This window comes from Asterias amurensis, chromosome 7, assembly GCF_032118995.1.
Source record: "Asterias amurensis chromosome 7, ASM3211899v1".
Classification (NCBI taxonomy): domain Eukaryota; kingdom Metazoa; phylum Echinodermata; class Asteroidea; order Forcipulatida; family Asteriidae; genus Asterias; species Asterias amurensis.
Genome location: NC_092654.1, coordinates 19,996,395 through 20,022,853, shown reverse-complemented (window position 1 = coordinate 20,022,853; position 26,459 = coordinate 19,996,395). Strand labels below are relative to the sequence as shown.

The following is a 26,459-nucleotide window of genomic DNA, read 5'->3' as shown; positions in this document are numbered from 1 at the left end:
TTAGTAGTTACCAATAGTGAACAGAGCATTTAAAGGGAAGGTGCACGTTTGGTATTTTGTCAATGACCAGTGTCCTCACCTGGTGTATCCCATCATTAAAGCCATTGGACCCTTTCGGTACAGAAAAAAAAAAAAAGTTCACAGATTTACAAATAATTTACAGGGTTTACAGAAGGTAATGGTGAAAGACTTCTCTTGAAATATTAGTCCATGAAATGCTTTACTTTTTGAGAAAACGGTAAAACAATATAAATTCTCGTTAACGAGAATTACGGATTTGTTATAAACACATGTCATGACACGGCGAAACGCGCGAAAACAGGAGTGAGTTTTCCCGTTATTTTCTCCCGACTCCGATGTCCGATTGAGCCTAAATTTCCACAGGATTGTTATTTTATATATAAGTTGTGATACACGAAGTGTGGGACTTGAACAATACTGTTTACCGAAAGTGTATAATGGCTTTAAGCATAAAATAACAAGCCTGTGAAAATTTGAGCTCAATTGGTCATCGGATTTGCGAGGAAACAATGAGAAAAAAACACTTGATGGACAAATTTGTGTGCTTTCAGATAGGAATAAAAGACTTCTAGCAAGAAATCCTTCATTATTTTAGTAAGAAATTACCTCTTTCTCAAACACTACATTACTTCAGAGGGATTCGTTTCCCACAAAGTTGTTTACTACCAAAAGCTCCCCAACGCTTGTTACCAAGTCAGTTACCAAGTTATAGGAATATTTGTTTTGAGTAATTACCAAACGTGTACCTTCCTTTTAACATTAATAAGATTGTTGATTGCTGCAAGCGTTACACCAAGTAATAACATCTCTTATTGAGAGAGTGTTGCTCTGAGTACATTTCAACTACTACACTGTAACAACCTCTAAAGTTCCATTCATGATTAATGATCTGGGCCAAATCTCATAAAAGCCCCCAAAAATGCTAAGCCTCTTGAAGCCAAGACAGACTACCAGCCAACATTAAGTTTACAATTGTTGCGTCTGATGCACGACTTTTGTTTGTTTTGTTTTACTCAGCAAAGAATTTTCTGTTAAACAGCTTTTTGAAATTGTGCCCCGTTAGGAAACATTTGACAAGCTACCTTGCTCATCCAACCCCTTAAATTATCTTAATCAATAAAAATAAAGAGATTCAAAAAATCTGATTCTTCAATCACCATCTTTCTGATGTACTTTCAATGTAAATCAAAACCATAATATGGAACATAAAACAAATGTATAATACAAAACGGTGTATAATAACACTTTAGCCAATAAGGCACCCATGACATGCAGGTTTAATAAGAGAGGCAAAAATAGGCAATTACCTCGTTGCCCCTCAACAGTGCCTTTTCGCCCTTTGAAAATGTTTCAGCACAAATGTAGAAGTACCCTTTACCGATGAAATATTTATCCTTAAAGGCAGTGGACACTATTGGTTATTGTCAAAGACTAGTCTTCACAGTTGGTGTATCTCAACATTGTATGCATAAAATAACAAACCTGTGAAAATTTGAGCTCAATCGGTCATCGAACTTGCGAGCTATTTAATGAAAGAAAAAAAAACACCCTTGCCACACGAAGTTGTGTGCGTTTACATGGTTGATTTCGAGACCTCAAGTTCTAAATCTGAGGTCTTGAAATCAAATTCATGGAAAATTACTCCTTTCTCAAAAACTATGGCACTTCAGAGGGAGCCGTTTCTCACAATGTTTCAAACCATCAACCTCTCCCCATTACTAGTCACCAAGAAAGGTTTTATGCTATTAAGTATTTTGAGAAACTACCAATAGTGTCCACTGCCTTTAATTACCCTTAAAACAAAAAAATACCAGACCCGACTTTGGCCAGCTAATACTTTTGTCAAGGCCGTCATGGCTTAGACAGCTGCATAGAGAGGCTATCCCAAGCGACTGGTACTTGTAGGTCTCCTCTTCCAGTTACTTTGGATCGCAGCTCTACAAAGCTGTCCAAGCCACGAAGGCCTTGACTAAAGGCTCCGTATATAAAGTAAATAAATAAATAAATAATGTTTATAAGGCGTAACACTGCACCACATTCTGCATTCTAAGCTACATGTTTTAACCACTTGATGACTATCTAAGCTCATTACAAATTTTGACATTAATTTCACTTATTGTCCTCATTTAAAAAAAATATAGCGGTTCGATTTCCGATGAAATCGTTAAGAAACTAGCAATAAACATTATACAAATATACGTATGCGTATGCAAAAGTACATTATAGACATGATGAATTTCCAAAGTACAAAAACAGATCAACTGATACATGTTTGATGAATTAAATGTATGCCTGATAAACATCAGCCGGTTTCTTATGATCAAGAGACTCACCATGTAGTGTTTCCCTTGTCCTAGGAAAATCATGTGTTTATGTGTGAGAAACAAATGGGAACTGTACTAAAGTCAACATCTTTAGGCCATGAATTTTTTGTGAATGAAATGAGATTAGGCCTAAAAAGAACTATAAATATTGGCTGTTGATGGTTTGTAATTACTTGTCTTGGAATTACTTTGATGTTGCAAAATGTTTACGACTTGAGATGTATCATAAATAAACAAACTACCGCAGAGTGAAAGAATTAAACCAATTTTTAGCAACCACAGAAATGAACTGAGTCAAGTACATTTCACTCACAGTTGACAAGAACTGAAAATTGCAATCTACTTCGAAAGTTGAGATTGCTGTATTACCGGTACACATAATTTTTATGTAAATAAACTTGAACATGCTTGTTTGAAATCAGTCTAAAAGAAAAAAGTACAACTCTATTTCTGCCTTTTTAAATCACAAAACATATCTTAACTTGGCCTTAGTAATACAATCTTTGCATGATCCAAGTTGATTCTTGTTTGAGGATTGTAGAAGCAACATCTATAACCGGTCCGTATCAAAGCCTGTGCACCTTGTTACTACTAAAGACAGTGGACAATATTGGTAACTTTCCAAGACTAACCTTCACAGTTGGTGTACAGTATCTCAACATATGCATAAAATAACAAACCTGTTAAAATTTTAGCTCAATCGATCATCAAACTTGCGAGATAATAACGAAAGAAAAAAACACCCTTGTCACATGAAGTTGTGTGCGTTTAGATGATTGATTCCCAGACCTCAAGTTCTAAATCTGAAGTCTCGAAATCAAATTCATGGAAATCTACGTCTTTCTCTAAAACTATGGCACTTCAGAGGGAGCCATTTCTCACAATGTTTTATACCATCAACCTCTTACCATTACTTGTCACCAAGTGAGGTTTTAAGCCAATAATTATTTTGAGTAATTACCAATAGTGTCCACTGCCTTTAACCCATCTTTGTAACTATTGCACGCAAAACCATTCCAGTTTATGCTTACAGAGTTACAATTCTATCATCCAATCAAAGTAACACAAGTTTACTTGGAACAAAAAGAAGACATTTTAGTGTTTGTGCAAAACAGAGAGAACATTTCCTTTTTGTTGAATTTTCAAGTCATGAAAATATTTTCACCACAGCACTAATGAACATTTATAATTTGTGTAGCACAAACGTACATGTAGCTGAATTGAGGTTGTTATTGCATTTTCAAGGAAACGTCAAGGCTTTCAATAGTAGTCTCAGTGAGCGACTGTGCCAGCCCATTGGCAACCTCACAGTGTGGCCATGTACCAGAAGAAGGCACTGGAACGACACTTATATAAGAACTATGACCCTGGCAAGAAAATTCAGCAATCTCCATTGGCACTTCCTCTTGGGTTAAAAGGCTGTCTTCCTTGGGAGCATCTTCCCGGACTTCTTGGAGGGAATCTAGAGAAGGGATTGTAGTGATAGTTGATATGACTGCAGAGTTGTTGAACTCCTCTCCCGATGTTTGAATTATCTCAACAGAGACATCAGGCCCCTGTTGTGAGGTTTCATCTAAGAAACACTGTGCTTTAACATGCTTTTCACTGACGTGTCTGAACAAACTTGGTCGATGAGAGTAACTGTTAGGGCACTTAGGACACAAATACTTGCTCCTCTTGTGTTTGAGGAAACGTTTTCCTTTTGATTGTTCCTTTTGCTGGGAAGTCGAAGCAGGAGCATGAGAGACACTGGATGACGATTTTGCCATCAAGTCATTACCTTCATTAGTGGATTCTCGTTTGATGGCCATTTGAGAACGTGACAGCGTTATACCATGTTTTTGTTTGATATGTCTCCACAAACTCGACCAAAATTTATAACGGGGTTGCTCACAATGAGGACATTTTATTATTTGAACATTACATTGACCTTCAGTACGACTAAAAATCTTCTTCCTTTTTGACAAGAAAGGACGAAGCTTCCATCCTTTGTGCTCCCTTCTTCTGCTCAGAGTTTGAGAATTATGGACAGATACAGGGACACAATGAACTTTCGGTGACTTGTTCCTGTTTGAGGAAGCCTTGGAGAAATATTTAGAGGCTATCTGTTCAGAAACTTTAGATGTACCTATTGTTGTTCCTTTACAAGTCTTTCTCAGATTTGTGGAAGGTTGGGCAGGGATGTTTGGAATAGTGGACAATGACATCAGCCTATCTGTCTCTTGACATGACAACTTGGTAATCTCTACAGTGACATCGAGCTCATGTTTCAAAAGTGCATGAGACGCAAAATGTAGAGGGCTCGTAGGTCTACCTGAAGATTGAGCTGTGGAAGTTTGTTCAGTGGTCGGTGATAGTACCTCATCTGCCTCTTCATCTGAAAGCTTGCAAGACTCCAAGAAGTCTAAACGCTCAAGCTTCACAAAAACCTGAGAAGCAGACTGTTGCAGGCTTTGACCTAAAGGATATTCCTCTGTCTTCACTCTGTCTACAGAAGGTGTACATGTATCAGGCGTTGAAGAAACAGGAGACTGTGAATGTGTTGTAATGTCCTCTTTAGTGGCGTCCTCCTCCCCCGATGTCTCTGTTTTTATATCAATAACCCCAAACTCCTTTGTGGCAGTTGTAGGAGGTAAGGACCGTTCTTGGCTGTGTATATTCTTAACATGTCTCCAGAAACTCTGTCTGAAAGGAAACCAATGAACGCAATAAGGGCACTGGAATCTTTTTTTCACTTGTTCAGTTGCAGAACGTTTCTTAGTTTTTCTTGTCTTCTTTGTAGGTGTTGGGTTGGGGATATTTGTAGCAGTTGTATGTGATGCACGCCTTCTTTTAGTGTCTCTCTTCCTACTTGTTTTAGTGTCTCTCTTGCTTTTCTCCACACCTTTTGAATGTTTATTTGGCTTAACCTTCGGGGAAGATTGGGGATGAACAAATGGAACAGTTCGACTCAAGTTTTCTACATCCTGCAACCCTGCTGTCTCCAAAGGACTTTTCTCCGTCTCTTTACTGCCAAAGAAAGGTATATCAGCCGTTAAAGAAACATGTGACTGTGAATGTATTGTAGTGTCCTCTGTTGTGGTGCCCTCCTCAGTTGATACTTCTGTATTTATATCCACTACCTCATACTGCTTTGCTGTCTGAGGTAAGGACTGTTCCTGGCCGTGTATATTCTTAAGGTGTCTCAAGTAACTCTGTCTGAAAGGAAACCAATGAACGCAATGAGGGCACTGGAATATTTTGTTCACTCGTTCAGTTGCAGAACGCTTCCCCGTCTTCTTTTTGGGTGGTGGAGTGGGAATATTAACAGTTGTACATGACGCACGTCTTGTTTTAGTGTCTCTCTTGCTTTTCTCCACACCTTTTGAATGTTTATTTGGCTTAATCTTAGGGGAAAGTTGGGGAAGAACAAATGGAACAGTCTGACTCAAGTTCTCTACATCCTGCAACCCTGCTGTCTCCAAAGGACTTTTCTCCGTCTCTTTACTGCCAAAGAAAGGTATATCAGCCGTTAAAGAAACATGTGACTGTGAATGTATTGTAGTGTCCTCTGTTGTGGTGCCCTCCTCAGTTGATACTTCTGTATTTATATCCACTACCTCATACTGCTTTGCTGTCTGAGGTAAGGACTGTTCCTGGCTGTGTATATTCTTAAGGTGTCTCAAGTAACTCTGTCTGAAAAGAAACCAATGAACGCAATGAGGGCACTGGAATATTTTGTTCACTCGTTCAGTTGCAGAACGCTTCCCTGTCTTCTTTTTGGGTGGTGAAGTGGGAATATTAACAGTTGTACGTGACGCCCGTCTTGTTTTAGTGTCTCTCTTGCTCCGCTTGTTAGTGTCTCTCTTGCTATTCTCCACACTTGGCTCTGCGACATCAAAAGGGACTTCTAAATTAATGTGGGCTGGTGTCTGACAAGATGGTGTTACTGGATTGTGGTTTTGTTTAACATGTCTCCATAAATTCTGACGGAAACGGTACCAGTGAAAACAGTGGGGACATTGATACTTTCTCAATGGTTTAGGTTTACCTTGTGTGCGTTTATGTGGCTTACATTTAGGGGTAGGTTGAGGAGGATCGTGTGGAACAGTCCGAGTTAAGTCCTCTTCAACTGGCAACCCTGCTGTATCCAAAGACATTTTAGATCTACCTAAAGGACATTCCTCCGTCTCGTCTCCGCTAAAGAAATGTGTATCAGGCGATGAAGAAATAGGGGACTGTGAAGGTATTGTAGTGTCCTCTTTTGTGGCGCCTTTCTCAACTGACATTTTTGTTTTTATATCCAAGCCTTCATTCTCCTCTGTGACATCAGCGGAGACCTCAAGTTTATTTTGGGTTGGTGTCTGACAAGAGGGTGTTTTGGGACTGTGAATTTGTTTGGTGTGTCTCCATAAGCCTTGTCGGTATCGAAACCGGTAAACACAGTGAGGACATTGATATTCTCTCAATGGTTTAGGTTTACCTCTTTTATGTGGCTTACTTTTAACAGAAGGTTTAGGAGGTACACTTGAGTCCGTCACATCAGAGGGGACCCTGTTTACAGGTTTACCTGAAGTCCGTCTATGCTTTGTTCTTTTGGAAGGTGAATCAAGCACTTGAATCTGAGACGGTTCAGAACATAGACCAGTCCCTTTGGTACTGTTCCCCTGACCCAAAGAAACCTCACTCAGATTAAGTTTGGCCCCCGCAGGAGATTTGTCATATATTTCACGATGGGATGTTTTGGTGTGTCTCCATAAGCCTTGTCGGTATCGAAACCGGCAAACACAGTGAGGACATTGATATTCTCTCAATGGTTTAGGTTCACTTCTTGTATGGTTATGTGTCTTACTTTTAGGGGAAGAGTGGGGAGGTTCATCTGAGTTTGTCACTTGAGATTTGGCCCCTGCTTGAGAATTGTCATACTCGTCACTGTGGGATTTTTTGGTGTGTCTCCATAAGCCTTGTCGGTATAGAAACCGGCAAACACAGTATTTACATTGAAATGTTTTCCTTCCTTTGGCTTTTTCTTCTAAACGGTCATGTGTTGTACATTTTTCAGCAGGAGGTTGAGAAAGGACAAGCGGACTTGCGATTTGTGGTTCTGGTTCTTTTCCACTTTCTGGTTCTGGTTCTTTTCCGCTTTCTGGTTCTTTGCTTTTTTCTCCTTTACCTGACAGCTCTGTACTATCCAGGGAGACCTTGTACTCTTGTTTGGATGCATCTTCAGGATGAGACTCTGACAGAGATAGACCTTCTGGTTTGCAGCTGCTTCCATCAGTAAACAATTCAACAGTTGTCCCTTTGGAGACCTCATTTTCATGTTCGATTGCCACAAGAGATTCTGGTATACCCTTAGGGATGATAGGCTCCAGCATACTAGGACCTTCTTCAGGCATCAGCATACCAGGACCTTCTTCAGGCTTCAGCATCCTAGGACCTTCTTCAGAAGTGTTGGAGCTGCGTTTTGTATTTAACAAATTGGTTGTACACTTCTTTGACTGGACAAACTTCCTACGTCCCAAAATAATGTCAAGGTCAGATATCATTCTAGGATGTGACCAAAGGTAATGGTGCCTCAAAAAAACAGGCCTGGTAGATCTGTAGCAACAATGCTTACAGACAAGGGACTGTTTTGATCCATGTATAATTTCTACCCGACTTCTCAACGACCACTTTTGCTGCTTACACCAAGTATGTATAGGCCTACGTATTTTTCCATTGAAACTGCAGCTCTCTTTTATATTCTGATGCACCTCTCTCAAAGCACAATTTCTGTGAAAAAAACATATAAAACTTTACGTTATGCCAGTCACAAAAACATGACCAATGTCTGGGAGCTGTTGAATCAACAAGCCCCCCCCCCCACCCTTGGGGACCAAGTCAGAATGTACTTCAAAGAGGCAACAATGGCAATTGCTTCCATGCCCCAAGGTCATTGCCTTGGTGCCCTTGAAATGCTCCATGAGTAGAAACTTCCTCATAGGATAAAATGCCTTGGTGTCATTGCCTTTTAAAAACTGAATCATGCAGGCCTGCCAAGTCACGCATTTATGTAGATAACTAAGGTGTTTTAAAATGTGTTGAAACTTGAAGGCAGAGGACACTTTTGGTAATTACTCAAAATAATTATTAGCATTAAACCTTTCTTGGTAACGAGTAATGAGGGAGAGAAGTTGATAGTATAAAACATTGCGAGAAACGGCTCCCTCTGAAGTTATGTAGTTTTCGAGAGAGAAGTCATTTTTCACGAATTTGATTTCAAAACCTCAAGTTTAGAATTTGAGGTCTCGAAATCAAGCATCTGAAAGCACACAACTTCGTGTGACAAGGGTGTTTTTTCTTTCATTATTATCTCGCAACTTCGATGACCAACTGAGTATGCATATGTTGAGATACACCAACTGTGAAAACTAGTCTTTGACAACTACCAATTAGTGTCCAGTGTCTTTAAGAAATGTGGTCAATTGAGACAGGCTTGACAAAACTTTTGTCAGTCTCTGGTTTATTGTTGTAGACTTATAACATTCTGATCTCTTTTTGTTATACTGTTGAAATGTTTTTCAAGGCATATCTAACACAAGCCCCGCTTTTTGGATTCTGCTTTCACTGTTATTTTTACAATAAGATATTATATTATTTGCTTGTACTTTTTGTTGTATAAATAAATGTTACATTGAATTGAAACATACCTTTTTTGAACTGGAAGTTTGGTAGAGTCAAATGCTGGAACTTGAGAATTCTGTCCATCAAGGATCGGGGATATTTCTGCAATAATAAGGAATCAAATACATCATGAGAATCATTCACATGACTTAAGCATGACTTTTAAAACTGCATGTTCAACAGTGACAGTACATGTTAGGAGAAAATCAAACTTATGGAAATCGTTGTTCTTGTATTTATTGTGAATTCATCTACTCACAATTCAACTGAGCAAGATTGGTGATATAATGTATGATTTTATATTTTGTATTGCCGCGGCCTACTGTATATTGATAATGCTTAAAAATGGCACTTGGTCCAATGAACAACTTGAGCCCAATTTCCACTTAAGAAGTCTAAATCCATCCTTAGAACGAAATAAAAAATAATAAATAAAAAGGCCCTCATCATCCTCTTTTTGGAAAAACCTGGACGATCAACTGATAGTTTTTTTACTTGGCCTTATATATTATAGGATCAGAGTGTTGTAGTGATAGAGTACTAGGCCTAACCTGTATGCTTCATTTTTGAAAGGACAGTGGCACCAAGGCGTTTTCTCCTTGGTAAAGGACATCCTATTAGGAAATAGATGAACATTTCTACTGGATCATTTCAAGGGCATCAACACCAGGGGGCATTCAGGTCTGACCAGCAGCAGATATTATGAAATGCTAGGATTAATCCTAACTCAAGTTAGGACGAGTAACCCGTCCTAACTTAGGATGGATTCAATGCATCCTACGTATTCGGATACGGAACTGACCCGTCTTAAGTCCTAAGATTAATCCTAAGTTAGGAAGAGTTTGGTGAAGTCGACGGCTGGAGACTGCACAACTTGCCTCTGTTTATATTGTTTTCTTTGGGCTGATCATCTGATCCATGGAAAGGCTGGATGTGAAGGGAGCTGGAAGAATCTTCATCTTGACTGGCGAGTGTGAGGGTCGAATTAGAAATTGTGTCAATGTCACCATGTTGGTGAGAGTTTTGGCTGGTTGAAAGTTGGCCAGTAAGACTGTCATGGCTTGTCAAACTGTTGGAAGGTTCAACTTCGCAAGTTGTACTCTGGAGAGGGTCACAGTGAACGGAAGTCTTGAACTTGTCACTGATGAGACCTCTGTGAAAAGGAAAAGGATTACTCTTTGTTTACAACTTGACTGCCAAAAGTTATTATGAAGAATGATGGGAATGTCTATCTTAGTTGATTAGAAGGGTAAACTTTTCTGGTTGATCATTAAAATCGTCAGCAGCTTGGTTTTTACTTTTAGGCGCACTGTTTGAAAGAAAAAACAGAATCCTTTGCATCAAATAAAAATCACTTTACAAACTGATTCTTCTATAAATTATCACAGGCCTTGAACTTTCCTCTTGAATCAATTGAATAGATAATATTGCGATTCCAACCTTGCTGATTTTTCCCAGTTGTCAAAAGGAAGGGGGGGGGGGGGGCTAGCGCTTTACAATGCCTATTTTTTTCTTCCCACAAGTAGTTTATTTATTAATATTACAAAAATAATATAAGGCTATTTTAAAGGTAAAATTGTGTAAATGATATTTTTTAAATACAAATTATCACCTAGATTTAACAAGCATATGACACAACATTCTTGTTTGTTTCTTTCTACATTAAAAAATAAAACCTCCATGTATGTACCTCCATGGATGAATGAAATGAGGAATTAATAGTTAAAAACATTTTTTTAAAGAACTAAGTGAAGTCAAGTGCTATTAATCAATTACTGAAAAAAAGAGAAGGCACACTTACTGCAATGAGTTGTGACCGTTACGTAATGGTTTATCGAAGCTACAAATTTTACATTCTTTCCTTCCACTGTCGTCAATGCCAATGTCAGTGGAATGAACGGCAAGCAAGTGCATCATGGCCTCGTCATTCGTGGAAAAACCACTTCGGCTTCGGTATTCAGTCCACTCGCCGTATGCCTTGGGGTCTGAGAAAAGGACGCTCGACTCATTTTGCACGGACGTTTTCTTCTTAACCTCTGATCTTGTCCAACAAATTTGATTCAGGCCAGCAGGAATAACAGTGTGCATGTCCATGTTTACTTCTGCACATGCTTCCGCACTACAACAAGCGTCCGCCATTATAAACTGACTGTACCACGATCTCTGAAAAGATTGGAATGTATGGCGCGCACATCTGGTTAAGTTGTTAGCGCCAAAGAGTTTCTCGTCGATCAACACAATCAACTTTTTATCACAGGCGAAGCTAGCAACGGGTGCTCCCATTGAAACCGAAATGTTACATTAAATAAGCGTTTTGGGTAAAAGCATTGCTCATATACTTATTTTATATCACAACAGCAGGCATAATCATTTTTTCATTTTTTTAACTACGTTAACCTCACTAATTTTTCACCGATGCTTGTTACAGAACTCGGCCGTCTGCTGTCAATCCCCATACTGACCGAATATTTCACGTATTTCTCTGTCATTCTGTGGCTTATGTACACATTGCTCATCCACATAATGAAACCACTTATACACAGTCTATGAGGCAGGTTTCTCAGTTGGCTCAAACTTCTCTTTCTCTCCTTTTTGTCGCTCTTGTTAAAATGTAGCCTTTAGTCAAGGCGCACGCGGCACACCGGATAGCACGCACAGCCCCAAAAATGTAACGCACGAAAAAAGATTATCACCGCGAGCGGCGAAGCTAGCCGCGAAGCACCTTTACCAACTCGTTTTGGGGGCCTTATATGATTTTCTTTACATTTGCCAACGATTTTGGTGGGAGAAAATGTAACGAATTTGCATCGAACGTTCTTGTGACGTCATGCAAGTAATTGTGGCTTCTTATTGGCCAGCAACTCACCACGCAAATGCATTATGCATTACATTTTCTCCCCAAAAATCATTGGCAAAAATGTAAAGAAAAACATAAGGCCCAAAAACGTAATAAAGGCGCTTCGCGGCTTCGGCGATCATGGTGATAGTCTTTTTTCATGCGTTACATTTTTTGGGTTGTGCGTGCCATCCCGGTGCCGCGTGCGCCTTGACTAAAGGCTAGTTAAAATGTTGCCTCACTAAATAGCTGATACAAAAGCTAAGTCAAGTTATGTTTTCCTCCTGATAATAACTTTTAGTCCGGGATATATAAATCCATATTTGTTAAAAGTTTAATTTGTTAAAAGTTTAATTCCTCTTGAAGGAGTCAAGAAACGGACGACACTGCCATGCATTATGTATGCACTCCACATTAAGTGTACAAACACAATTAAGAATTCGTAGGGGCGACTGTCGGAGACTGATCCGCAACATTTGGAGTCGTATGACATTAACCTATATAATGATTTATCCCGGACTAAAAGTTCTCGGGAGGAAAATATAACTTGACTAAACTATAACTTTTGTATCATCTATTCAATTTATTAGTGAGCAACATTTTAACAAGAGCGACATAGAAAGGAGAGAAAAAGAAGTTGAGCCAAACGTCCGCCAAAAGCTGATTGACAGCAGACCTTGCCCTGGATCGGATCAGTATTGGGCCGGCAAAAAGATCGACTCTTCATCAAGACACGGCCACCAATTGCACCAAAAGCAATATAATAGAATGGGTACAATATTCTACATAAATACTGACTTTGCCTAGCAAACACGGGCGGGGAAACAGGAATTACAGGCCTCATTATTGCGAGACCAAAAATGTATTCTTTCTTTTGTAGAAAGATGCAAGGCGCCCAAATTAATGTCTTCATAAAATAATTGGTCCTCATGATCAATTGTCTCGGACACGGACACAACTCTTCCCTACTACACACAAAATTGTGTTTCGTGTCTCTTGCATGACGGATGTTGCAGCCGCCAGATAATGGTACAATGGTACTGTCAACAATGATTCTCGCGCATGCCAAACAAATATTTCTTTTGGACATCCGACCTCCCGTTGTGAATTTTTTTATGTGAATTGCGTTAAGTTATCGTACCGATCGTTTCTCAGACTACAAACACGAAACGGGACAGTCCCGAAATAAAAGGCCTATTATAAATTCAGACACGGAAATCTCTGCACAGGAAGCAAAACACACAAAACGCATTATTTACGGAGAAAAAAAACAATAAACAGAGTTTTTCGAACAACAGTGTTTATCAGATTGTTCACCAGGGAAAAACCGTGTTCACCGAGTTATACTTTATTTATCAAGCGATATAGACATTGGAGTTTCTCGAAAAAGAATATATTGCGCGCGCAGAAAACACAGTTTATGGCGCAATGTTTATCGAATTTTGGGCATTTGGCTTGCCATATCTAATATCCGGTTGGGGTCGATGACCGACCTAGCAAATGGCTGCTTGTTGTGTCCTGTTTTTTGGTGCACAAAACTGCAGCCCGAACGGCAACGTCGTCTTTGTGTTCCGTCCCAACTTGATAATCGTCCCAACTATAGTTGGGACTGGTCCGTCCAAACTTGAGTGTTACAGGGCATGGGATCGGTCGGTGGTAGCATAGTCTTGAAATCAAGTCGGTAATTGTTTGTGGCTGGAGAGTGGCGGTGCGTAGTAGAAGGGTTTGAGTGGGTAAATTAATTATTTTCAAGAAATTCTTAATATAGTTTTATGTTGGAAATTACAGTGTTACGCGTTTGAGCCTACTTGTACAAATAGAGATGAACTTGAAACAAACAAATAAACATGCCTATGGGCCAAGACAACTTGAACAAGCGAAGTCAAGTTATTTCTACAGTTGGACTGGGGGTCCCCGTAGTGACTGAGTAATGACTGTCCTACTACACAGACTACACAGTTGGGACAGCATTTGGGCTCTGTCTCACGATCATACCTCCACATTTTATAACCATCAACATATTCTGTGTACCTCATGTTAGTTTTAATTATTCTGAAGAGGTTTTTGATGCATTTTGGAACACTTTTTTGTCCAAAATTAAATTTTGTAAAAAAAAAAAAAAAAAAATAACAAAAAAGTTGGGCGGCGATTTCGAAAGGCTTCTAAAACTGGCAATTTTTTTCGGGGGGGGGGGTTCAGTTTCGAGAAATCTCACGCATAGCTGGCCTCTGAACTTGGAATCTATGGAATTGTGTATGGTTGTGTATATTCCCATTGACTTTTCTTTGGTTGTGTAGTTACCCATTGACTTGTGTATGGTTGTGTAGTTTCCCATTGACATGTGTATGGTTGTGTAGTGTAGTTACCCATTGACTTGTGTATGGTTGTGTAGTTTCCCATTGACTTGTGTATGGTTGTGTAGTTACCCATTGACTTGTGTACGGTTGTGTAGTTTCCCATTGACTTGTGTATGGTTGTGTAGTTACCCATTGACTTGTGTATGGTTGTGTCAATTCCCATTGACTTTTGTATGGTTGTGTAGTTTCCCATTGACATGTGTATGGTTGTGAAGTGTCCCATTGACTTGTGTATGGTTGTGTATAGTTTCCCGTTGACTTGTGTATGGTTGTGTAGTTTCCCATTGACATGTGTATGGTTGTGTAGTTACCCATTGACTTGTGTATGGTTGTGTAGTTTCCCATTGACATGTGTATATGGTTGTGAAGTGTCCCATTGACTTGTGTATGGTTGTGTAGTTTCCCATTGACTTGTGTATGGTTGTGTAGTTTCCCATTGACTTGTGTATGGTTGTGTAGTTACCCATTGACTTGTGTATGGTTGTGTAGTTTCCCATTGACTTGTGTATGGTTGTGTAGTTACCCATTGACTTGTGTATGGCTGTGTAGTTTCCCATTGACTTGTGTATGGTTGTGTAGTTACCCATTGACTTGTGTATATGGTTGTGTAGTTTCCCACTGACTTGTGTATGGTTGTGTAGTTACCCATTGACTTGTGTATGGTTGTGTAGTTTCCCATTGCATTGTGTATGGTTGTGTAGTTTCCCATTGACTTGTGTATGGTTGTGTAGTTACCCATTGACTTGTGTATGGTTGTGTAGTTTCCCATTGACTTGTGTATGGTTGTGTAGTTACCCATTGACTTGTGATTGTGTAGTTTCCCCGTTGACTTGTGTATGGTTGTGTAGTTTCCCATTGACTTGCGTATGGTTGTGTCAATTCCCTTTGACTCGTGTATGGTTGTGAAGAGGGCAAAACGCTTATTGCGCACAAGTGTTTCCCGATTCGTGTTAGCAAACTCGTTAAATGCGCTCCACTAGCAAAGACACAACAGGCAGAGGAAGTGAGCGGAGGATTTTGGACATTATTTTTAGAGAATTTCTTTTGAGTTTGGAAGGAATGAATAATCTGACACAATCGTACCTCCACATTAACCATCAACATATTCTGTGTACCTCATGTTGGTTTTAATTATTCTGAAGAGGTTTTTGATGCATTTTGGAACACTTTTTTGTCCACAATTAAATTTCTGATTGTTTTTTTATACAAAAAAATAAAAAATAAAAAAAAAGAGTTGGTCGTCGATTTCGAAAGGCCTTGAAGTCAAGACGGTAATTGTTAAGCGCGGTGTGTAGTTACAGCGCGGCGTAGCTACGGGGACGATGCACACACCCTCGATCCCAGTATGTGGGTGTGGGTCAGTCGCAATTTAGAGCTGCCTCGCGCTACCTACGACTGTTGCATGTGTAACATCGCACTGTGACTGTTGCATGAAAGGCAGACAAATAGGCAGCGCCTAACGACTTGTCATCAAGTCTAGCGCGCCCCCGGCGGTATGCGAATCGTGTTCGTCGTCGATTTATTGTTGTATTGTGGCCATGGACAGGGCAGCAAACAGTCGTACACCAGCGCCGAGCAGCAGAGGAGTGCCAGTAAACAGTCGTACGTACAACAAACCAGCAAAATGGCATCTAACTGTCTTCTTTGCAAAAGAACAAACTTCCGAATTAAACATAAGATCAAATCAATTCTAACACAAGAGAGTGCGATCAACTGTCTTAATTTGACAAATCTAGAATTTGAAGAAGGTATCATGTGCCCAGAATGCAGAAAAGTGGTATATTTCTACGGAAGAAAAATTAAGAAAAGAAGAAGAAAAAGGAGGATTGGGTTTGTAAACTTTGTGGTTAAGATAATGCTTAAACCAAATACGAAGATCGACTTTCAAAACGGAATTCCCAAGAATCTAACAGACTCCACCACACAACAGCCACACAGCCATGAAGGAGAAGGAGGAGAAGGAGAATCAAGGGTATGTATTCTGTTTACTCCAGTCCAGAACTCGTCGTACCGGGGGCTGGTCATCTCGCCACCTAGCAAGCTCGCCACCAACAACAAAGTCGCCCCCTGCAAAGTCGCCCCCTAACCGGCTCACCCTGAGTCATTACAAAGTCGTCCCCTGACAATGTCGCCCCAAACAATGTCGCCCCCTGACAATGTCGCCCCCAGCCAATGTCGCCCCCTAGCAAAGTCGCCCCCAGAAAATAATTAAGGGTTAGGGTTAGGGTTAGGGTTTAGGGTTAGGGTTAGGGTTAGATCTTCCACAAACACATTACTTCAGATGGAAATTTTTCTAAATGATTTTTGGGGTTGAACAAAGCATTGACTAGAGTGGGATTCAACCAACGACCTCCGGATTAACGTGCCAGCGCTCTCCCAACTGAGCTCTCTAGCCCTATATTGGCGGTGTCCCTATTTTGTCAATATCTTTGTTCGGTCGGGGGTGCCAGTCAGAAGCCAAACAACCGTTAACTGCCGTGTAGCCAGGGATCACACCCAAATTACGATACAACCTGGGAAGCGGCAGCTAGACATTTTTCTGTAAATGTTTTAACCATATTTTATTAGGCCCTACCACAATTATTGTAGCCTTAATTATTTTCCGAACAACATCTGGGGGCGACTTTGCTAGGGGGCGACATTGGCTGGGGGCGACATTGTCAGGGGGCGACTTTGCTAGGGGGCGACATTGTTTGGGGGCGAGATTGCCAGGGAGTCACTTTGTTTCAACCTGGGGCGAGCCGGGTAGGAGGTGACTTTGCAGGGGGCGACTTTGTTGGTGGCGAGCTTGTGAGGTGGCGAGATGACCAGCATTCGTCGTACCACCGGGCACCGGGGGCTGGTCATCTCGCCACCTGGCAAGCTCGCCATCAACAAAGTTGCCCCCTGCAAAGTCGCCCCCAAACCAGCTCGCCCGAGTTGTTACAAAGTCGCCCCCTGACAATGTCGCCCCCAAACAATGTCGCCCCCTAGCAAAGTCGCCCCCTGAGGGTTAGGGTTAGGGTTAGGGTTAGACCTTCCACAAGCACATTACTTCATACGGAATTTTTTCTGAAAGTTTTGTAACTATATTTTTTTACCATCATTATTGTAGCCTTAATTATTTTCCAAACAATATCTGGGGGCGACTTTGCTAGGGGCAACATTGGCTGGGGGTGACATTGTCAGGGGGCGACTTTGCTAGGGGGCGACATTGTTTGGGGTCGACATTGCAAGGGGGCGACTTTGTTTCAACCCAGGGCGAGCCGGGTAGGGGGCGACTTTGTTGGTGGCGAGCTTGTGAGGTGGCGAGATGACCAGTATTCGTCGTACCACCGGGCACCGGGGGCTGGTCATCTCGCCACCTGGCAAGCTCGCCATCAACAAAGTTGCCCCCTGCAAAGTCGCCCCCAAACCAGCTCGCCCGAGTTGTTACAAAGTCGCCCCCTGACAATGTCGCCCCCAAACAATGTCGCCCCCTAGCAAAGTCGCCCCCTGACAATGTCGCCCTCAGCCAATGTTGCCCCCTTGCAAAGTCGCCCCCAGAAAATAGTTAGGATTAGGGTTAGGGTTAGGGTTAGGGTTAGGGTTAGGGTTAGGGTTAGACCTTCCACAAGCACATTACTTCATACGGAATTTTTTCTGAAAGTTTTGTAACTGTATTTTTTTACCATCATTATTGTAGCCTTAATTATTTTCCAAACAATATCTGGGGGCGACTTTGCTAGGGGCAACATTGGCTGGGGGTGACATTGTCAGGGGGCGACTTTGCTAGGGGGCGACATTGTTTGGGGTCGACATTGCAAGGGGGCGACTTTGTTTCAACCCAGGGCGAGCCGGGTAGGGAGCCTTTGTTGGTGGCGAGCTTGTGAGGTGGCGAGATGACCAGTATTCGTCGTACCACCGGGCACCGGGGGCTGGTCATCTCGCCACCTGGCAAGCTCGCCATCAACAAAGTTGCCCCCTGCAAAGTCGCCCCCAAACCAGCTCGCCCGAGTTGTTACAAAGTCGCCCCCTGACAATGTCGCCCCCAAACAATGTCGCCCCCTAGCAAAGTCGCCCCCTGACAATGTCGCCCTCAGCGAATGTTGCCCCCTTGCAAAGTCGCCCCCAGAAAATAGTTAGGATTAGGGTTAGGGTTAGGGTTAGGGTTAGGGTTAGGGTTAGACCTTCCACAAGCACATTACTTCATACGGAATTTTTTCTGAAAATTTTGTAACTATATTTTTTTACCATCATTATTGTAGCCTTAATTATTTTCCAAACAATATCTGGGGGCGACTTTGCTAGGGGCAACATTGGCTGGGGATGACATTGTCAGGGGGCGACTTTGCTAGGGGGCGACATTGTTTGGGGTCGACATTGCAAGGGGGCGACTTTGTTTCAACCCAGGGCGAGCCGGGTAGGGAGCCTTTGTTGGTGGCGAGCTTGTGAGGTGGCGAGATGACCAGTATTCGTCGTACCACCGGGCACCGGGGGCTGGTCATCTCGCCACCTGGCAAGCTCGCCATCAACAAAGTTGCCCCCTGCAAAGTCGCCCCCAAACCAGCTCGCCCGAGTTGTTACAAAGTCGCCCCCTGACAATGTCGCCCCAAAACAATGTCGCCCCCTAGCAAAGTCGCCCCCTGACAATGTCGCCCTCAGCCAATGTTGCCCCCTTGCAAAGTCGCCCCCAGAAAATAGTTAGAATTAGGGTTAGGGTTAGGGTAAGGGTTAGGGTTAGGGTTAGACCTTCCACAAGCACATTACTTCATACAGAATTTTTTCTGAAAATTTTGTTACTATATTTTTTTACCATTATTATTGTAGCCTTACTTATTTTCCAAACAATATCTGGGGGCGACTTTGCTAGGGGGCAACATTGGCTGGGGGTGACATTGTCAGGGGGCGACTTTGCTAGGGGGCGACATTGTTTGGGGTCGACATTGCAAGGGGGCAACTTTGTTTCAACCCAGGGCGAGCCGGGTAGGGGGTGACTTTGCAGGGGGAGACTTTGTTGGTGGCGAGCTTGTCAGGTGGTGAGATGACCAGAATTCGTACCACCAACCCACCATGTTCAATACCAAGACACATAGCCCTACTCCTAGAACTATTTCGGTTTCGTCCGGCTATCGTCTTCGGTTTGGTCCAGCTATCGTCTCCCGTAACAGGAGATGGTAGCCGGACGAAACCGAAATAGTTCTAGGAGTAACATAGCCCCACTTGTGTGGCCAAGGCTACCTTCTATTCTAGCAAGCATTCAGCTAGCCCGCCTTACACGTTCGTTTTGTACTACAGTGACGTCCTGGACATCAGGTAGCCCACCCTTACTCCTAGAACTATTTCGGTTTCGTCCAGCTATCGTCTCCCGTTACGATAGCCAGACGAAACCGAAATAGTTCTAGGAATAGCCCACCTTGTGACCTTGTTGAGCTGTTAATGGCTCCGCTTTTAACATCGGTCTCATCACTCATCACTGTCACCAATGGTGACAGTGACGAGACCGATGTTAAAAGCAGAGCCATTAACAGCTCAACAAGGTGGGCTAGACATCAGGGTACATTTCTGGGGCGGAAAATTTTCACAGCTTCATAACTCAAATCTTACCTACCAGAGAGCACCTTCAACAGATTCACATTCTATGGCAGCATATGTTTTTGTGCGGTGGGTTTTGATCGTAAGTTATTCTTCACAAATCCGTCATTTTCATGAAATTACTCTAACAGTCTGCCGTGTGTACGCAAGACGCACGACGCGCAAATTTTGAATTGTGTTGCGTGTTAACGCTGTGCAGCCAAGATACGGTGACCAAGAATTCATGCGTCTAAACTAGGCTTGCAGCATGCGTCTTGCACGTGAATGTAACGCGTACACACAACAACAGACAACACTGTGAGAAAACAATCGAAACAGGAATTTTTAACGTTGGTCGCATAGTGTTTATCTGTCGACTGCAGGAGGGCCCTCGCAAAATTTTATGGAGCACTTTCGTAGACCTTTTCACAAATACCCATTGCGCAAGTGCTAACTATAGAATGATAAAACTTGAGCGCTAACTAGACCAGCAAGCACCTCATTCAATAGGTGTCTGTGGGCGTTGAATACGCGATTGTCGTCTGCACAGAACGTTCCGTCACAGTGTCACTTCTGTGTGCAGTAGTTTCTGAAAAGGGACTTCTAAATAGGAGCCCTTAATCCAACTCGGAAACAATTGCAAACTTTACTGCTCAGAAGTGACAGAATGCCGATGTAAAGTTGTGCAGAAATAATTAGGTTTACCCTACAACTGTTACAAAAATTTGTGAGAGCCCCCCCCCCACCCCAGATTAAAACCATATGTTTTTTATGTCTAAAGTCAAACTGAACTTTTTATGTTCTTTTTAAAAAGGAATATTTTTAAAATGTCTATCAATTCTCATAATTTTTTTTTCTCAATTTCACTAACTAAAATGTTCTTTGTTGAGTGCAGGCATTCAATTAAAATTATTGCACTACTGTTGTACATCATTTAGGCTTTATGTTCAAAGTCATGTTGAGTGGGGCTTAAAAGCACTGAACACGTTTGCTAGTTGTCAAAGACCAGTGTTCTCACTGTTGGACAAATTTGTGTGCTTTCAAATAGGAATAAAAGACTTCCGGCTAGAAGTCTTTTAATATTTTAGGGAAAAATTACCTCTTTCTCAAAAACTACCTTACTTCAAAAGAGTCGTTTTCCACAGTGTTTTATATTACCAACGCGCCAATGCTCATTACCAAGTCACTGAACATGTTTGCTAGTTGTCAAAGACCAGTGTTCTCACTGTTGGACAAATTTGTGTGCTTTCAGATAGGAATAAAAGACTTCCGGCTAGATGGCTAGAAGTCTTTTAATATTTTTGAGAAAAATTACCTCTTTCTCAAAAACTACGTTACTTCAAAAGAGTCGTTTTCCACAGTGTTTTATATTACCAACGCTCCAATGCTCGTTACCAAGTCACTGAACACGTTTGCTAGTTGTCAAAGACTAGTGTTCTCACTGTTGGACAAATTTGTGTGCTTTCAGATAGGAATAAAAGACTTCCGGCTAGAAGTCTTTTAATATTTTAGTGAGAAATTACCTCTTTCTCAAAAACTATGGTACTTCAGAAGGAGTCGTTTCCCACAATGTTTTATATTACCAACGCTCCAATGCTCATTACCATGGAGGACCAAGTCAGCTTGTAAAGTAAATACCAAACTTGTACCTTCCCTTTAAATAACTAAGAAACAACCAAAGGTGCCCGGATCTTTACCTGTTGCAGAAACCTCATAAAATTGTTACTTGAATTGCAGGAACCTGTTCATGGTGATTCGTCACCAACATGGGACGCCATTTCTGAATATGATCCTGACCATGATGAAGAAGTCGCAAGGATGGAGGTACATGTAGACGAGGAGCCCAAACCCAAGATGCAGAGAATTTCCCTCAAGGTACGATCATTGAGGCCCTGCGACTAGTGCCACAGTAGATTTTCCCTAGAATAGATCAAAAGATTGTCTTGAGTCTTGAGTAGTGTGATCCCTTTGCAGCACAAATTTGGCTAAACTGGGATGGGTGCAGCGTGGCGTCACAGCCGTAAGGTGCAGGTGAAGAAAGAAAATAGACAAACAGTCAAAGTGCAGACAAAAGCACAAGAAGTTGACAAAATCCAACAAAAACTTGGGTGCAGGTTAAAAAGCTTGACTAGGAGGTTTAAAGGAGCCTGGAACCAACCGGTAGCCTTATCACTTTAATGGCAGGCAGGGCGGCTTCCTGGAAGGCGATGGATGATGTAGCCAGGACAGCAGGTGCAGGCTCCAAATCTTCATGGTGCGTGGATAGGAGAACTTGTCATAGTATAAGTTAATAGATGCTTCAGGAATTGTATATTTCAATGAGTGGTCATGACGTCCAATTTAGTGTCCACTGTGCATTGATCAGAGACACTAATTGATGAGGAGTCATATGTCACAGAGAAATAGAGCACAGTCAAAAGGCCATAGTAAATAAAATGCATGGCCCCTAAAACAAACAGTTTGGAAACCTGGCATCATGCCTGGAGCTTGTCTTTAGCAATATTGGCCCCATTTTTAAACATGAATGGTTTTGTTGATCGGTTCGCCCATATTGGAATTCAAAATAATAGGATTTATTACCCACCACTGAAATTGGTCTAGCTACGCGCAACCCTGATGACATTTACACTAATGGCCTGACGTTTGACCGAGCAGAGCCTACATCACATGTATCTGATAGGCTTGGTTTGAAACTTCGAGACCATTATATTTTTGTCTTTGCATTTATACCACAGGTCCTTTTGGTTAATAAGCAGTTTGCATTTAGCTAATTCTATTTTCGCATTTTTATATTGATACACAAAGTGAGAATGAGTAAATAAGAAGAGATTCTTATGATTATTTTTTAGGATGTACTCATCAGTAACATAAAAAATGCTCATTACGACAAGGCTCTAGCTTGTATGTATAAGCTTCGTGGTGGGCGGAAGGCAATTCATAAATTTGTGCAAAAACAAATACATCAAGAGTTTGTCGAAGTCAGAAGACCCCCAAAGCGGATATCACCACTAACTTCTGAAGTTACTTTGGAGAATTTAAAGAAGTTTAAGTGGTCAAATGTTATGGAGGAGGTGACCACCAAGATGCCATTTACGACGACAACCCTTACGAGTATGATGCCCTCAGTGTCCACATTGAAGCACCAACATGCAGTACGCAAAACAGGAAAAGTAAACCGGTAAGTGTGATGTTACAGTGACACAACGTGGTAATTAAACATTTGAGATTAACTGAAGAGAGTAGTATTTAACAAAAAAATAATTAGTACAGTCCAGTTTTTATGCGATAGTTTTACTAAACTCTTTCATTAGAGGAACACATTACCTTGGATTGGTCGAGTTGGTCTATAAAAACCGTTTGTTATAAAATGCATATATATGGGTAGAAAGATAATGTGAAAGTAAAATACAATGATCTACACTAATATTCCTTGAAACTGCATGGTTTTCTTTTTACCTCGTCAACTAAAACGGTCAGTCATTTATGGGAGTCAAATTTTTTACTACCATTAATGGCCGACCATGTTAGTGAGCGACGTAAAAGGAAAACCGTGCAATTTTGAGTGATACTGGTGTGGATCATTATGTTGTACTTGTAAAACATCTTTCTAACCATATGCATTTCATAACAAACCGTTTCAAACGCTTTTTATAGACCAACTCGTCCGATCCAAGGCAATGTGTTCCTTTAACCATTGATTTAGCTTCCCTCATGTTTCCATTGTCACCATTAAGTCAAGAAATTGTCCTTTTTTTGGGTGGGATTCGAATTTTCTTTACATCATTGTGTGTTCATGATACAATAACAGTAATGGGTTTGCTTGACATAAAGTTGTTATTGTTTTTTCTTCTGTCGTGCAGGCCATGTTTAACAAACAAAGAAGCCCAAAAAAAATGGAACTTTAAAGCCGGAGTCACTATTGCTATGATGCTGTATGCGAACAGCCAACAAGTTTACAAGTTCTGGCCGGCCGTTGTTGGAATTGAAATGAGGCGTGAAAAGATTTCATTGAAGATGTTTGAACTGTTTCATCGCATTGGGTTAAGCCAGAACATCCATGCAGTAAGAGCCCATGTTGACAATCTTAGTAAAGTGCACTACGATGAAGAAATTGACTGGAAACACGTTTTCAAGGCAAGTTTTTTGTTCGGGTACTTTATTGAAACAAAGTATATCACGTTTGTTTTGACAATATTTTTTTTTTTTTTTTTAATCAACGACTCATTAATTTGGCAAGGATTGTCAATAATAGATGTTAATAATAGATTGTCAAATTATAATTTTTGTTTTGATGAAGTCCGCAATACTAAGAGAGGAAAGTGGAACAAGGTACAAACCTTATAGTTCTAGAAAGTAGCCCAACAAACAAACTGCATATCTTCCTGGAAGTGTCATGGCCGAGCGGTGAAGAGCACCGAATTCAAACTCTGGTGTTTCTGATCAGCAGAGTGTGGGTTAGAATCCCCAGCCGTGACACTTGTGTCCTTAAGCAAGACACTTAACCATTGCTTCATCCTTCAGATGGGACGTTAAGCTGTTGGTCCCATGTGTTGTGTAAATTAACCCAGTGCACTTATCGAAAAGAGAAGGGGTTCACCCCGGTGTTCCTGGCTGTGGCTGCTGTATGCGCTGTAGCACCTTGTAAACCTTTATAATTTGCTAAATAATTGGGTCTCAGAATTCATCACTTCAATAACCTATCTTTCTGAAACTTTTTATATACTCAGCGCCTTGAGTACCTTGTTTGGTAGATACGTGCGCTATTTAAGACTTGGATATTATATTCCTCCAATATTAAATTTTTAAGAACATTTTAAAGGGACACTTTGATCGTGCGAATTGGTCTTGGAAAAGCATTTGAAACTGTCTGTTATGAAATGCATACAGTTAGAAAGATGTTTTAAAAGTAGAATAGTGGTCCAAACAAATATGCCTCGTTTTCCTTTACACTGAATGGCATAAAATGGCAGACCGCATGCATTTCATAAGAGTAGTTTCAATGCTTTTCATAGACTAACTCGACCAATCCAGGACACCGTGTACCTTTAAATTTACCTTACTTTGAATGAACTTTGAATTATACAGGGTGTCTTCAGCCAACGCAGAACATCAACACGAGGTGATGATGATTCACCCTTACCAGACGCAGTGCCGGTAAACACAGAGAGCTAGCTAAGGCCTATCCAGAGCCGTTATGACAACTGACTATAAGAAGACATTTTGTGTCCCGCCCTACAAAGGCATGGACAACATGAGGGGCCAGACTAGTCTGCCTGCTGGGATGTGCTGCATTTGATTGTGCATTTGGAGACTAATAATTTGTACACAGCAACCATGAACTGGTCCCTCTATGTTGTAACTCGATACACAGCTCTGGCCATATTGAGGCAGGAGTGAAGTAATCAAGATTCTCAATTTAATTTAGGGCCCCATTTCATAAAGCCTGTAAGCAAAAAAACTTTGCTAAGCACAGAAAGTTTTGCTTCACAGAAACAGGTAACCTGCCAAAATTACGCTAAAAGACATTGTTATGATTAATTTGACTTGTGCTCCTCTCAATGTTTGCTTAGCAAAGAAATTGTCTAAGCAGTATTTTTTGCTAAACAGTCTTATGACACTCGGCCATGTCCCCCCAAACATGCCAAAGTAACTGACCAAATATTTTAGGCGAAAATTACTTCTTTCTCAAAAACTACATTACTTCAGAGGGAGCCGTTTCCACTATGTCTTTAACTATCAACAGCTCTCATTGATCTTTAAGAAGTAAGTTTTTATGCTAACAGTGATAACCAATAGTGTCCAGTGCCTTTAATAAATTTTCAATGCTAGCTGCTAATATTTAAAAAATAGTCCACTCGATACTCGGCTAAAGCAATCAAATATATTTTTAGACCACTAAACCTCAAATTTCATTCTAGTTTTCGGCAGGTCAGCTGTTTGGAATGTTTGCTAATTACCCGAATACAACAGGTTTTGTGACTGAGTTTATATTGTTTTAGTGGGATGGGATTTTTTGTAGTTTGGGTTGCAGTGTGGGTTATGGATGGGGTTTTATGGATGAGACTTTGTGGATGGGTTGGGGATGGGATTTTGTGGATGGGTTGGGGATGGGATTTTGTGGATGGGTTGGGGATGGGATTTTGTGGTTGGGGTTGCGTTGTGGGTTGGGGATAGGGTTTTGTGGATGAGTTGGGATAATGGGTTTTTGTGGTTAGGGAAGGGGATGGGGTTTTGTGGTTTAGGAAGGGGTTAGCGGATGGGGTTTTGTAGATTGGTTGGGGTTTGGGAAGGGGTTTTGTGGATGGGCATGATGGGATGGGGGATCAGGTTTTGTGGATGGGTTGGGGTTTTGGGAAGGGGTTTTGTGGATCAGGTTTTGTGGTTAGGGAAGGGGTTTTGTGGATGGGTTGGGGATGAGCTTTTGGGGTTGGGGTTTTGTGGATGGGTTGAAGTTTTAATGTTGGGGTTGATTTGGGTGTGGGATTGTTTTGGAATCAGGGTGTTGAAAATGGCAGTTTAAAAAAAAAGTTACAGTAATGTAGTACTGCATTAACTGTAACACTATTTTTACCACAAAAAAAAACACTTCATCAGCTTCAAACAGGGATGATAATTTGCAATAAGATTTTATTTACATTTGAGTTGACAACACAAGAAGATAAATGTAGAGTTGATCACTGGTGAAGAGTGAACCATTGATATAATTCTATTAAAAAACCCATTCCGATAATACTTTCCATACGG

General features: G+C 41.1%; 2 protein-coding genes across 3 annotated transcripts; one reads left to right on the top strand and one right to left on the bottom strand.

Annotated features, from left to right (window-relative positions):
- Nucleotides 1-724: 724 nt before the first annotated feature.
- LOC139939629 (uncharacterized) lies at nucleotides 725-11,136 on the bottom strand. Its single transcript, XM_071935671.1, has 4 exons — nucleotides 10,792-11,136; nucleotides 9,869-10,143; nucleotides 9,017-9,092; nucleotides 725-8,099 (listed from the first exon to the last, which is right to left on the bottom strand). The coding sequence occupies exons 1-4, from the start codon at nucleotides 11,127-11,129 to the stop codon at nucleotides 3,575-3,577; spliced, it is 5,214 nt and encodes a 1,737-aa protein (XP_071791772.1). The 5' UTR covers nucleotides 11,130-11,136; the 3' UTR covers nucleotides 725-3,574.
- Nucleotides 11,137-15,001: 3,865 nt separating this feature from the next.
- On the top strand, nucleotides 15,002-25,818 carry LOC139939433 (uncharacterized). 2 transcript variants are annotated; one of them, XM_071935341.1, is made up of 5 exons: nucleotides 15,002-16,155; nucleotides 21,453-21,590; nucleotides 22,565-22,893; nucleotides 23,576-23,777; nucleotides 24,801-25,818. In XM_071935341.1, exons 1-5 carry the CDS (start codon nucleotides 15,679-15,681, stop codon nucleotides 24,885-24,887), a joined length of 1,233 nt encoding a protein of 410 aa, XP_071791442.1. In that variant the 5' UTR covers nucleotides 15,002-15,678; the 3' UTR covers nucleotides 24,888-25,818. The 2 variants fall into 2 exon arrangements, with proteins under 2 accessions (XP_071791442.1, XP_071791441.1); XM_071935340.1 differs by having other exon boundaries at nucleotides 15,006-16,155; nucleotides 23,576-23,849.
- Nucleotides 25,819-26,459: the final 641 nt, after the last annotated feature.

Bases quoted from the DNA above. Each gene is read 5' to 3' on its own strand.
- LOC139939433 (XM_071935340.1), top strand. From the start codon at position 15,679: ATGCGAATCGTGTTCGTCGTCGATTTATTGTTGTATTGTGGCCATGGA. The intron at 21,591-22,564 runs GTACGATCATTG...ATTATTTTTTAG, and splicing joins TGCAGAGAATTTCCCTCAAG to GATGTACTCATCAGTAACAT. The intron at 22,894-23,575 runs GTAAGTGTGATG...TCTGTCGTGCAG, and splicing joins AAAACAGGAAAAGTAAACCG to GCCATGTTTAACAAACAAAG.
- LOC139939629 (XM_071935671.1), bottom strand. From the start codon at position 11,129: ATGGCGGACGCTTGTTGTAGTGCGGAAGCATGTGCAGAAGTAAACATG. The intron at 10,144-10,791 runs GTAAGTGTGCCT...TCCTTTTCACAG, and splicing joins AACGGTCACAACTCATTGCA to AGGTCTCATCAGTGACAAGT. The intron at 8,100-9,016 runs GTATGTTTCAAT...TTTTTTTCACAG, and splicing joins AAACTTCCAGTTCAAAAAAG to AAATTGTGCTTTGAGAGAGG.